An 11310-nucleotide genomic window follows, 5' to 3' on the forward strand; every position below is an offset into this window, starting at 1 on the left:
TATGGTACAAGCAAATATTTATCAAACTTCTATACAATGTCTATATATTTTCACTTTTTAAACTATGATTTTGAATCTATAAGTAAAGTAAGCTAATTTTCAGGCACAGTTTGTCTGTCCTTTGGCACTAATTGCATCAAATATCTAAAAGACATTCTATAATGAAATAATAAAAATGACTATTTATGTTTGGTTGATGTACAGTTTCTAGTGTAAAGTGATCAAGTCTTACAGTATATGTTGCTATTGTTACCTCCTGGGGTCATCATGACTTCATTTCGCGAGCGTCTACTTGGCACAACACTCTAACCTAAACTGTATCTGCATTACTGAAATGTTTAAAAACTGTCATTCTGTTCTGAATAACCTTGTTCAAAAGAACATTTTGTTCTGTTCTTAATCTTTCTCCTTTCTGTCTTTCTTTAATTGCCTGCAGGATGTTTGTAATTAATCAGATTCCTGATAGTAACTTGCTGTTGGTGGTGATTCAGGCAGACTGTGACTGTTCTCGGCAGTACGCACCCATCACCATGGAGCCCAAAGAGGTCAAATATATCCTTAAAACCCCAGCTAAAATCAGGCTCCACAGACCACACACTGAGGAGATGAATCACAGCTTTGAATGAGATCCGTTTAGTCACTTAAAGGTGCAACCAGTATACATTTACTTCATTAGAAATCTTCCACGGAAATTACTGGGTGCACCTTTTATAGATTTTTTAAACAAGCGACCCAAAATGTAATTTCAAGTGGATTACAAAGTATGTTATATTTCAAAATGTATATTTGTGAACTGGATCGAGCTATAAACATATGGTTTGTTGCTTTTTCTTCATTTTTCTTAACCACTGAGCACACAATGCATCAGTGAAATGTGACCGCATGAGATCTCAGAAGATACGAAGAAGGCCTGAGTCTTGTCACGCTTACCACCCTCAAGTAAACACATGCATACTAGACGGCTTTCAGACATGTATTGCAGCAATGCCTTTTGATTACTATCTTGTCTCCATGTAAAATAATATAGTCGCTGGTGCATATTTTGGTCTGTTTTAGGAAAATGCTAAGGACTGCGGTGGGGCCGAGGCAATCAGCTTGTCCATCTTGCTGTTTCTAGGCTGTTTATCAGTCTCTGCGCTCATCCGTCGATGACAGAGGACCTGTTAAACTCCCAAGAGAACCACCTATAGTGCACACACTCAACTCAGCATGTTTTCATTAGCAATAATATGAGTTGACTAGACTAGAACACATTGTTCTTCTACAGTGCAAAGTCTTCAACACTGATTTTATGTAGCATAACTCATTATAGTTTAAGGTTTGTGGATTTTTTTTTTCTCTGTGGTCTCTGAACCATTTGCTAAAACATCTTCAGTGTCATCAGTGAGGATGGATCGAAAGGATGAACAGCTGAGCTTGACTGAACTGAGACATTACCGAGGAGAATTTATGGCTGGTGGCTGTATGTGGCTGTATCTCTAATATAAAGTGGAAGAAAAGTGCACAGTGAAAATTTGGTGTGTGTGTGTGTGTGTGTGTAAATGAGAGAGTGAAAAACAGGAACAGTCAGCATGGCTTCTTACACTGGAGGTGAACTATGAACTAAAAAAATGGCCATTATGACATGAAAATGAGGTTGTTATGGGAATTTTGAAGATGTTTTGAAATTTAATTTGATTTTAGTTGTCTGTCCTGCGACTTGCACAAAAATTATCATAACTATGCATTATTAATACAAGAGACTATAAATCTCTGTCAGAATAAATGACAAAAATGTGTCATGTTTACTTTCTTACATTAAATATCTTGTCATTTGTGTTTTCGCTCAGGTATTATTATGTGGTTGTTATTTTTTCAAATGCTGATGAATTGACACTGTGATTACTGCATTACAGGAATCCCATGTGTCTTACTGTACACCTTAAACTTAATTTTAAAAAGCTTTTGAGTTAAAAGGGGAACATCAGTGATCAATGCTGAAATAAAGAATGAAACCAAGTATTTTCTGGTGAAGTATTTTCTTATGTTAACTCTTGAGGTACTAAATCTCACTTCAATATTAGATATATTACTAGTAATTATATGAATATATAATATAAAACAAATGTTTTTGTCTGTATTTTTTCGATGAAAAATACAGAAAAAAAGTAATATGACATTATCAGTATTAAAAAAATATATTAAAATATATTTTAATGTAATTAACACCAGTCTTCATTGTTGCTTTATGAATCATTCTAATATGCTGGACCTGTTGGTCAATTATGATCATTTATTATTAGTGCTCAATTATCAATAATGGTTCTTATTATTACCAGTGCTGAAAACATTTTTTTCTCTTTAAATTTCGTAATAAATTGTGATTTCTAAAGGGTATTTTAAAAAAAATCATCTTTTTTTTTTTTTTTACATATAATAATGACATTATTGCCTTTTTGAAATACGAGTGTATTTTGTACCCCCCCCCCCCTCCCCATTTTAATATATTTTAAAATTTAATTGGACTTTTCAGCAGTCACTACTCCAGTCTTTAGTGTCACATGATCATTTAGAAATCATTATAATATTTTGATTTGTTGGTCAACTATTATCAATCATTGTATTGGTGCTCCATTATTATTCCTATTATTAATTTTTACCGCTTCATATTTTGTGTATATTTTTATGAAAGTATAATAATGCCATTGTTATTATTATTTACATCTAGGGTAAAGATATTAACAAAATGTATACAACATTTAAATATATAAATATAAATACACTAAATGGGTGGTAAAATATATAGTTAATACATGAGTTATTTGTCCATGTATATTATTCTTTATTTAATATACTGCAGTATTGTTCTTTCTTGTCAACTTTTATTTTGTAGAGATGTCACGGACGGTCAGGGACTCTTGTCTTGATTTGTGAGAGCGAGCGCGTGCGGGGAGGCAGTGCTCAACACACATCAGTCTGAATAGAGAATAAACATGAGCGAGCTGTGAGCCTCTCTGGTGCGCCTGCTCTACTGAAGGACATTCACTTGTCTTCACTTCATCCTTATTTTGATCCTCGGGTGACCGCCAAACTGTCTAATCTGGAGGAGGACGGGGAGGTGAGAATTTAGAAATATGATGGTGGAAATAAATCACAGTGGTGCTGTTGCAATTCAGCAGCTTTATGCAGGCTCGGGCTCATAATATACGATACAGAAGCAGATGTCTGACGGCTAAACAAACAATCGCAGTATTGGTTTGTTATATATCACCTATCCATCACGACGTTGTGCGTTTCTGATAAGCGTGGCTGGTTTCAGTCTTCAGTGAATATGACCGTGCCGCTGTCCAGGTTATGCATCTGTTTTTATAAACCTGTCAAACTGTATGTCACGTCCGCGAGGTCACGCACGCAGACGCGAGGCCGAGCGCGCTCAAATCAAGTTTGCGTTTCCCCCGTTTTATACATAGACGGTTTTATACAGTCTATGAACGAACACCAGTGACCGCAGCACGAGCACGAGCAGGACAGGTGCAGAAGCCCTCTCAGTCCAGAGCGGGTAGGCTTCATTTTACAACCAAACAATGCTCAGACATTAACAATGCTAATTAAGAAACATGACGTCGTGGACATGACCAGATGAAAACTTCAGTAAACTGCGCCGCTCCGTTTAGGATTTATGACATGATAAAACTGCAAGTATTTGATATTCAGAACAACAACACTCTTGCTTCTGTGATATTGCCTTTAAAACACTTTCAAAAACCAGAAATCAATTTCGAGCATCTTACTTTTCGGTCAAAAATTGGTCAATTAGTTGGTATAAATCTTCTCTGCCGACGAAAATGATATATAAAAAAAAGCCAAACCGTCAAGTTTTGCGTGAATACAGCAGCAACGCACAGAATAAACACCGGCCTGGAATTACGTGTATGAATGGAACGGAGCGACAGAATAGAATTCTTCACCGACTCAAAGCGTTCTGAAATCACCACTTTCGAACTCCACTCCGGGTTTTCTATTCTTCATTTTCTTACTACTACCAGTAATTGATGAACCGCTTTTTTTTACATTTACGGCAGTGTTAATATTATTTTTTTATATGTATTCATTTATTATTCATTTCAGTTTTTGTTTGTTGTTTTGGTTCATCGAAAGTGGAAAAAAATGTTGCCTTGGAATTTAGTTGAAATAAAATAAAATATGTATTAACAGTATTTATATAGTTTTAGTTACCTATAATAACCAATATTGTTTTAGTAAGTTAAATTGAAAAAAAAATAATTATGATGAATTATTTTGCTATTTTTACTGTTGCTGGTCACTGATGATACTGTGTCGATGATTATTATTAATAATTATGTTGATGTTATCTAAAAGTAATATAATTAGTATTAAATACTGATCAATTATTGCTGTAATACATGTTTTACATTTTCATATACACATTTAGGTATACTGTACATATGGTTTGTTCGGTAGCAAGGCGTTGCATTCATTTGTATTCGGAGAGCTCTGCTTTGCAAATGATTTTCCTGTTCCAGACTAGCATGGCCATGACGGGAGGCATGGCAGCGCCGCTCCCGATGAGCAACCATACACGTGAGAGAGTCACGGTGGCCAAACTCACGCTGGAGCACTTCTACAGCACCCTGCTCACCCAGCACGAGGAGCGGGAGATGAGGTAACCCACCACACCTGTTCTCCCTAACTACATCACTCAACGTATCATTTCAGTCGAGTATTATTAGACTAGAATAAAGCTGATTTGTTATGACTGGTCATGATGCAGCGGTTCCCTCTGTTTTAGGCAGAAGAAGCTGGAGAAGGTGATGGATGAGGAAGGTTTACCTGATGAAGAGGTGAGAAGATATACTGACCCTAGAGCTATTTGGAGTTCTATTCTAAATGACGGCCTGAGTTAATAATCACACATGTGTCAACAAAAAACCTGTTTTGCTTATCTGCGTTGTGGTTTGAATAGGACCAAGCCTGTTTGCTTTGTGATTAGTGCTCTGCTTTGAGTACGCCAGTGATGCTTAATGTACGCACAAAAGAGTATTGTTGCATTTGATTCAAAATATTTTCCTGAGTAGTTTGCATTTTCTGTTGTAGAAGAGCATGAGGCGATCTCTGCACGCTCGTAAGGAGACCGAGTTTCTGCGGCTTAAGAGGACCCGGCTTGGTCTCGATGACTTCGAGTCCCTTAAAGTGATCGGGAGAGGAGCATTTGGAGAGGTGTGTTTTACCAGATGAAATAAAAACTCCTAAATGATTGTTATGACCCTTCCTCATGGAGACTTGACACACAGTTGATTGCAATAGAGTTTGACATTAACAACACAATACTTTAATAATGAACAAAGACCTATTTTATAGGGATTTGTCAGTATTCAGCATGCTAGAAGTATGTTTATAATCTTTCTCCGGACCTTTTCACCATTTTGAATGCAATGTGCAGTTCATTGTAGTATTGCCTTTTCCAATAAATTGTCTAGTTTCACAGTTTTCTGAGAACTGTAAAAGCCATTGTGTGTTTGCAACAGTGATATTTTATTTGTGCTATAAATATATATATATATATATATATATATATATATATATATATATATATATATATATATATATATATATATATATATATATATATATATATATATACATACATATACATATATATGTGTGTGTGTGTGTGTCATTTTAGTACTTAAACGTATTTCAGTTAGTTTTCAAGGCAACATTTCTATTTGTAAGTTTTCCATGTAATATTTGTCTTTAATTTCAGCTTTATTTCAATTAACTTTTTACAACTTTTTTTTACATTTTTAGTTTTAGTCTGCAATACAAACACAGGTTTGTACCCATCCTTATTGACTTTTCTTTTTTTCGGAGGAACTGGAAGGATTTTGATGTCACTGTGAAGAAAAATGAACTTACATTTCATTGAAAATCTTAGTCGGTTCTCCCAAAATCCTCATTTTGTGTTGCATTTAGGTCCGCCTGGTTCAGAAAAAGGACACTGGTCACATTTATGCCATGAAGATCCTCAGGAAATCAGACATGCTAGAGAAAGAACAGGTATGGATTTTATTTAATTCAGCCATCTCCGATAGTCACCTGTCCTTCATACTGATCCACTGATAATATCTCTCCTCACCTGTATTCCTCCCTGGGGCAGGTGGCCCATATCCGGGCTGAGAGAGATATCCTAGTGGAGGCTGATGGCGCCTGGGTAGTGAAGATGTTCTACAGCTTTCAAGATAAACGCAATCTGTATCTCATCATGGAGTTTCTGCCTGGAGGTGAAGACAGATGTATAAAAAGTCACATGTTCTTTACTGATGTAGCAGTTAGGGATCTAGAACTGGAAAAGGCAGTCTGCTCATAGCAGCACTATGGAAAGTCCTATTTTTAGAGCAGCTGCTCAGATGCCGTAACTCGTGTGTGTGTGTGTGTGTGTGTGTGTTCAGGAGATATGATGACTCTGCTGATGAAGAAAGACACTCTATCGGAAGAAGCTACACAGTTCTATATTGCAGAGACTGTCCTGGCCATTGACTCCATTCACCAGCTGGGCTTCATTCACAGAGACATCAAACCTGACAACCTGCTGCTCGACTCACGGGTGGGAATTCGCCTTTATCTCTTATTTACTGGCACATAAACAGTATAACGTGGTCACTGTGTTCAACAGAGATGAATAAGTTTGTGGAAGGCTATTGTACTCTCTGAAACTGAACACATAACATAATGTCTTTGTTTTGTAGGGCCATGTCAAACTGTCTGACTTTGGCCTCTGCACAGGCTTGAAGAAGGCCCATCGGACTGAATTTTACAGGAACCTCACACACAACCCTCCCAGTGACTTTTGTGAGTAACACACGCACACAAATTTCACAGAGGAACGATACACATACAAATTGTTGTAAAATACAAATGGCTCTTATTTGAATTCCATTTTTGAAGAACCTGGATTTGAGAAAATCTTGTATTAAAGTGAGATTTAAGTCCTGGGAAAGTTATGGAAATTAACAAAATCTCATAATTCCATGTGTATTTATTTTTATTATGAATAAAGATTTGTCTTGTGACTCCTAGTTTTGAAATATTTTATTATCTATTTAATTTATTTATGTATAAATAGTATTTTTAAAAATCATTTTCCTTAATCCTTATTTAGTAAATCACAAACAACTCGTTTGAAAAACGTCTTGTTCAAAACTTCTGCAACTTTCTCACATTTACACATCTGTATTCAGAACATTTTTCTTCCCAGTCATATTGATGAAAAAGGATAAAAGAATTACCAATAAGGAAGCAAAATGTGGCCAAGTTCAGCAAGTCCTGTGTTGTGTGTAGCACCTACAGCTCTGCATTTCCATATGAAGAATCACAAAAATTGACAAGTGATTGGCTGAAGATTAATTTCAGCTGGGTCCCTGATAATTTCAGTCTGACTATGGTCCAAACTACTTCACTGATGCTTTGACCTGTAGGCCAAATAAAACAAATTAAATCTCTAATTAACCATATTTGCTCTGTTTCCTCCTTTAGCATTTCAAAACATGAATTCAAAACGCAAAGCAGAAACATGGAAGAAGAACCGAAGACAGTTGGTAGGAGTGTGTTTCTTTGTTACAGGACAGAAATGTTCTGGTAGTATCAGTGATTCCATTCCTTTCATATACAGGCATATTCAACTGTCGGGACGCCAGACTATATCGCCCCTGAGGTATTCATGCAGACGGGCTACAACAAGCTGTGTGACTGGTGGTCTCTTGGAGTGATCATGTACGAGATGCTGATAGGTTCGTACTTTCAGATACTAAACCCTAAGTAAACGGGTCATATCAGGCCAGTCTTTTCTTTTTCTGAAAAGGCTTTTACTGTAGCCTTTTCCTGTGCTAAAACAGGTGTTTGTTTTCTCTTCCTGTTGCAGGCTACCCACCCTTCTGTTCAGAAACGCCACAGGAAACCTACAGGAAGGTCATGAACTGGCGAGAAACGTTAATTTTCCCCCCCGAAGTGCCCATTTCAGAGAGAGCAAAGGACTTGATCCTTAGGTCAGAAATATTTCCATCTGTAACGATTTCCAATTCGTAAACAAAACACCGCTGGGATTTTGAGGTTAAAGTGATTGTTTCCTTCAAGTTAAGAGTACCACCGCTTTCAAAAACTAGCTTTCCATTACTTGAGATCATTTGCAATTTGATCAGACCAAACCGTTTGACTGTGTTCTCAGGTATTGCACCGATGCAGAAAACAGGATTGGTTCAGGAAGTGTGGATGAAATTAAATCCCACCAGTTCTTCGAGTCTGTGGACTGGGAGCATATCAGGTACTTTTCTGTGTTCCTTGCACCATCAGAACTGCAACATCACTGGATAAACAGTACAAATAAAATGTTTCTTTTGGCGACGTTAATGTAATCAAGCCTTTTTATGAGCATAATCACAGATTGATAACTGAAACCGAACCGTTTACCTTCTCCCAGAGAGAGACCTGCTGCTATTTCCATCGACATCAAGAGCATCGATGATACGTCCAACTTCGATGACTTTCCAGAGTCAGACATTCTACAGCCAGGTACCGTGAACTGTTTTTCAGTCAACTTTCAGTTCAACTAAAACTTGCTGTATGTAAACAAAAACATTCACATAGAAATGATTTCAGATTGGCATCGAATTTGTACATCTCCGTGTCTTTTCACACCAATAATGATAAAAAGAACAAATCATAAATAACAAAATAACTATATTAGCATCTAAACCACTGGACGATACCGTTTTTTTTTTTTTTTTTTTGTTGCATTAAAGTCGTATACATTCTGATTTTATTGTTCATGTTATCATTCCTCTGTTTAAATTGTAGTGTGGACTTAGATTTGTTTTTTTATTATATTATATTACACTATATTTATCACCCATTGTGTGACTGGGCCTTTAGAGTGATTCAGTGTCCCACATGGACAAGTTAAGTTAAAATATGATACGAATAAAGTGATATATTTAAATATATATATTACATGCTTAGTCCTGTAAAATGTAGTGAATGACTTCTAAAACATTTTATAGACTAAAATGGATCCATGCTCAGGGATCAAGCATCTTTAATCCGTTCTTTTGATGTATGAAGTCTACCTGGGAAGAGACCCATTATCTGTTGTCTATGACCTTTAGACTCAATACAGACCACGTGCAATAGAAAGAACACTTATTTTACATACACTCATATATGAACAGATGCCACCCATAAAGCACTATGTATATTTCATGTCACTGTTTGTTATATTGACTCTCCTCCTCACCTCTCATTTCAGTGACAAATGTAACAGAACCAGACTTCAAGTCCAAGGACTGGGTTTTCCTTAACTACACCTACAAACGCTTTGAGGGATTGACACAGCGTGGCACCATCCCCACTTACATGAAGGCGGGGAAGGCGTGAAACAGGCCACTGATGGTCTGGAAGAGAAGGATCAGAATGTAAATGACAATTCAAATGCAGATCTCTGCGGATGACAAGCTTACGCACTGCCGCTTTGTGCGAAACAGAAGACCTGTTCTCAGAGGAGTCCCTGGTGAGGAGAAAAACAAAAAGCATAATAATTGTATGGCCAAATATATGGAAAGACTCTATTGTCCTGCTGCTTAGCTAAAAGGGGACACAAATGTTGTCCAAATGATCTTCAACACTGGATCAAACAGGGTCACAGAGGAAAGAAAGGGAAACGGATACATCACTGAAGCCTAACGTTCAGAAAACAGAGGATGTTTTAACCTCGAGCCTCTTCGGTAACTAAACTGCAATAAAGTTAATTTCTCTCAGTCGTTTTTAAGCTGCTTTACCCCAAGGAAGTTGAGAATCTGTATAAACCCAAATGAAACATGTACACTGTTAGATACACTGTATGATATAGTTAACTTCCTGATGCTGAATATTTCCCACAAGTGTATTTTGTGTTTTTCTGCAGTTGTTTTAATGTATTGTTGCAACCTACCTAGAAAAAAAAAAACTTGAGGAGGAGCAGTTTTGTTTTTTTGTTTATATCATGCCAGTGAGCAGCCAGCCCTTCCTTTACCTGTTCCTCATTCATTTTTGTTCGGTTGTGAGCATTGTTGACCTATGCAACCATTTTTATAGTTGTTGTAAAACATGCAGGATGTAGCTTCAGTCAGTGGTTTTAAAGCAAAGATAAATAATGCTAAAAACTTGCCCTCCTTTATGTAATAGAGTTTTGGAAATCTACAGGGTTTAAGAGGATGATAATAATCAGCTGAATTGCAAGAACATTTTAGCATATTGTCGGCAAAATTAACTTAAGATGATCAAAGCTTTAACCAAATAACAGCTACATAATAGAGAACAAAAATGGGTAAGTGAACTTCCAGTGTATGGCTGTTAAAAGTTTTGGCGTGAGACCTCAGCCAGCAATGTTAATTGTTTCTTACAAGCTGTCTTGGTTGTTAGTTGAGGATATTTAGTGACTGGACACCTGCTGTTGTGCATGACTACAAGTACTGGCCAGATAGAAAGAATGAGAAGAGAGCAAATACTGTTGCTCAGTCCTGGAGGACCCCCTGCACTGCACATTTAGTATGTCTCCCTAGTAATTGCAGTCTCTACTAACGAGCTGAAGACTGGAATCGTGTGTTAGATAAGATTCAAGATTTTTATTCGTCACATACACAATTATATAGAGCATATATAACCAGCAGTGAAATGTGAGTCAGGTCCGCTCCATGGACAGTGCAATTATTAAAGAATACATCACAGATGAAAATATGTGGGATATATATACATTAAGTGAGACGATATAAAAGGTGCAGGGCAGGGGGTCCTCCAGGACAGGTTTGGGAAGCACTGCTGTAGCTTATGTGTAAAAGATTGGTGCTTGGGGTTTTTTACTTAATATGTTCACTTTAGTTGCTTTGTTAAATGTTTACTTGGTGTAAAAATGTAAAGGCAATAAATAAATGTAAACAAAATATGAAAAAAAAAATTACAGCTGCAATAGGCTGAGTATGGACCCAGTTTATACAAATCAATTTGAAGTCAAGCACCCTCTCTAGTGGTGGGTTCTGGAACTACAATTTAACAATAAAGTATTGATCAGCAGATTAAATTTAGGAGTTTGAAAAAATTTACTTTCTCAATAGTATACTCAATGCCACTTCTAAAACTAAAACGTCAGGCTCTTTGAAAACGTTTAACCATGTGATTTGTTTTAATATATGTTAGGTTTTATAATGAATATATATATATATATATATATATATAGCTTTTTCCAAATGATGAATATACACTTTCGATTGTAATATATAATAAATG

General features: G+C 36.5%; 3 protein-coding genes across 4 annotated transcripts in view; 2 read left to right on the forward strand and 1 right to left on the reverse strand.

Annotated features, from left to right (window-relative positions):
* Window positions 1–1993, forward strand: part of cacna2d4a (calcium channel, voltage-dependent, alpha 2/delta subunit 4a) — a 40292-nt gene extending 38299 nt beyond the window's left edge. For both annotated transcript variants that reach the window (XM_026232212.1, XM_026232220.1), the window contains 3 exons: window positions 437–552; window positions 857–939; window positions 1057–1993. In XM_026232212.1, the coding sequence (XP_026087997.1) occupies window positions 437–552; window positions 857–939; window positions 1057–1152 (295 nt within the window). In that variant the 3' untranslated portion in view covers window positions 1153–1993. The remainder of the gene's footprint in view (window positions 1–436; window positions 553–856; window positions 940–1056) is intronic.
* The window catches only part of lrtm2a (leucine-rich repeats and transmembrane domains 2a), a 26134-nt gene extending 22089 nt beyond the window's left edge, over window positions 1–4045 (reverse strand). Inside the window, exon 1 of the mRNA XM_026232251.1 lies at window positions 3771–4045. The gene's annotated coding sequence lies outside the window, so the exon portion shown is untranslated. The remainder of the gene's footprint in view (window positions 1–3770) is intronic.
* Window positions 2893–10981, forward strand: stk38l (serine/threonine kinase 38 like). The gene is made up of 14 exons (XM_026232231.1): window positions 2893–3097; window positions 4524–4663; window positions 4790–4841; window positions 5095–5217; window positions 5974–6057; window positions 6158–6281; window positions 6450–6604; window positions 6747–6849; window positions 7534–7595; window positions 7670–7787; window positions 7919–8042; window positions 8222–8317; window positions 8474–8565; window positions 9299–10981. The coding sequence occupies exons 2-14, from the start codon at window positions 4530–4532 to the stop codon at window positions 9424–9426; spliced, it is 1395 nt and encodes a 464-aa protein (XP_026088016.1). The 5' UTR covers window positions 2893–3097; window positions 4524–4529; the 3' UTR covers window positions 9427–10981.
* Window positions 10982–11310: the final 329 nt, after the last annotated feature.

Source organism: Carassius auratus, chromosome 4 (assembly GCF_003368295.1).
Source record: "Carassius auratus strain Wakin chromosome 4, ASM336829v1, whole genome shotgun sequence".
Lineage (NCBI taxonomy): Eukaryota > Metazoa > Chordata > Actinopteri > Cypriniformes > Cyprinidae > Carassius > Carassius auratus.

Coding starts and splice junctions, on each gene's coding strand:
- stk38l (XM_026232231.1), top strand. CDS start 4,530: ATGGCCATGACGGGAGGCATGGCAGCGCCGCTCCCGATGAGCAACCAT. Junction 5,218..5,973: donor GGAGAGGAGCATTTGGAGAG/GTGTGTTTTACC, acceptor TGTTGCATTTAG/GTCCGCCTGGTTCAGAAAAA. Junction 8,043..8,221: donor GCAAAGGACTTGATCCTTAG/GTCAGAAATATT, acceptor CTGTGTTCTCAG/GTATTGCACCGATGCAGAAA.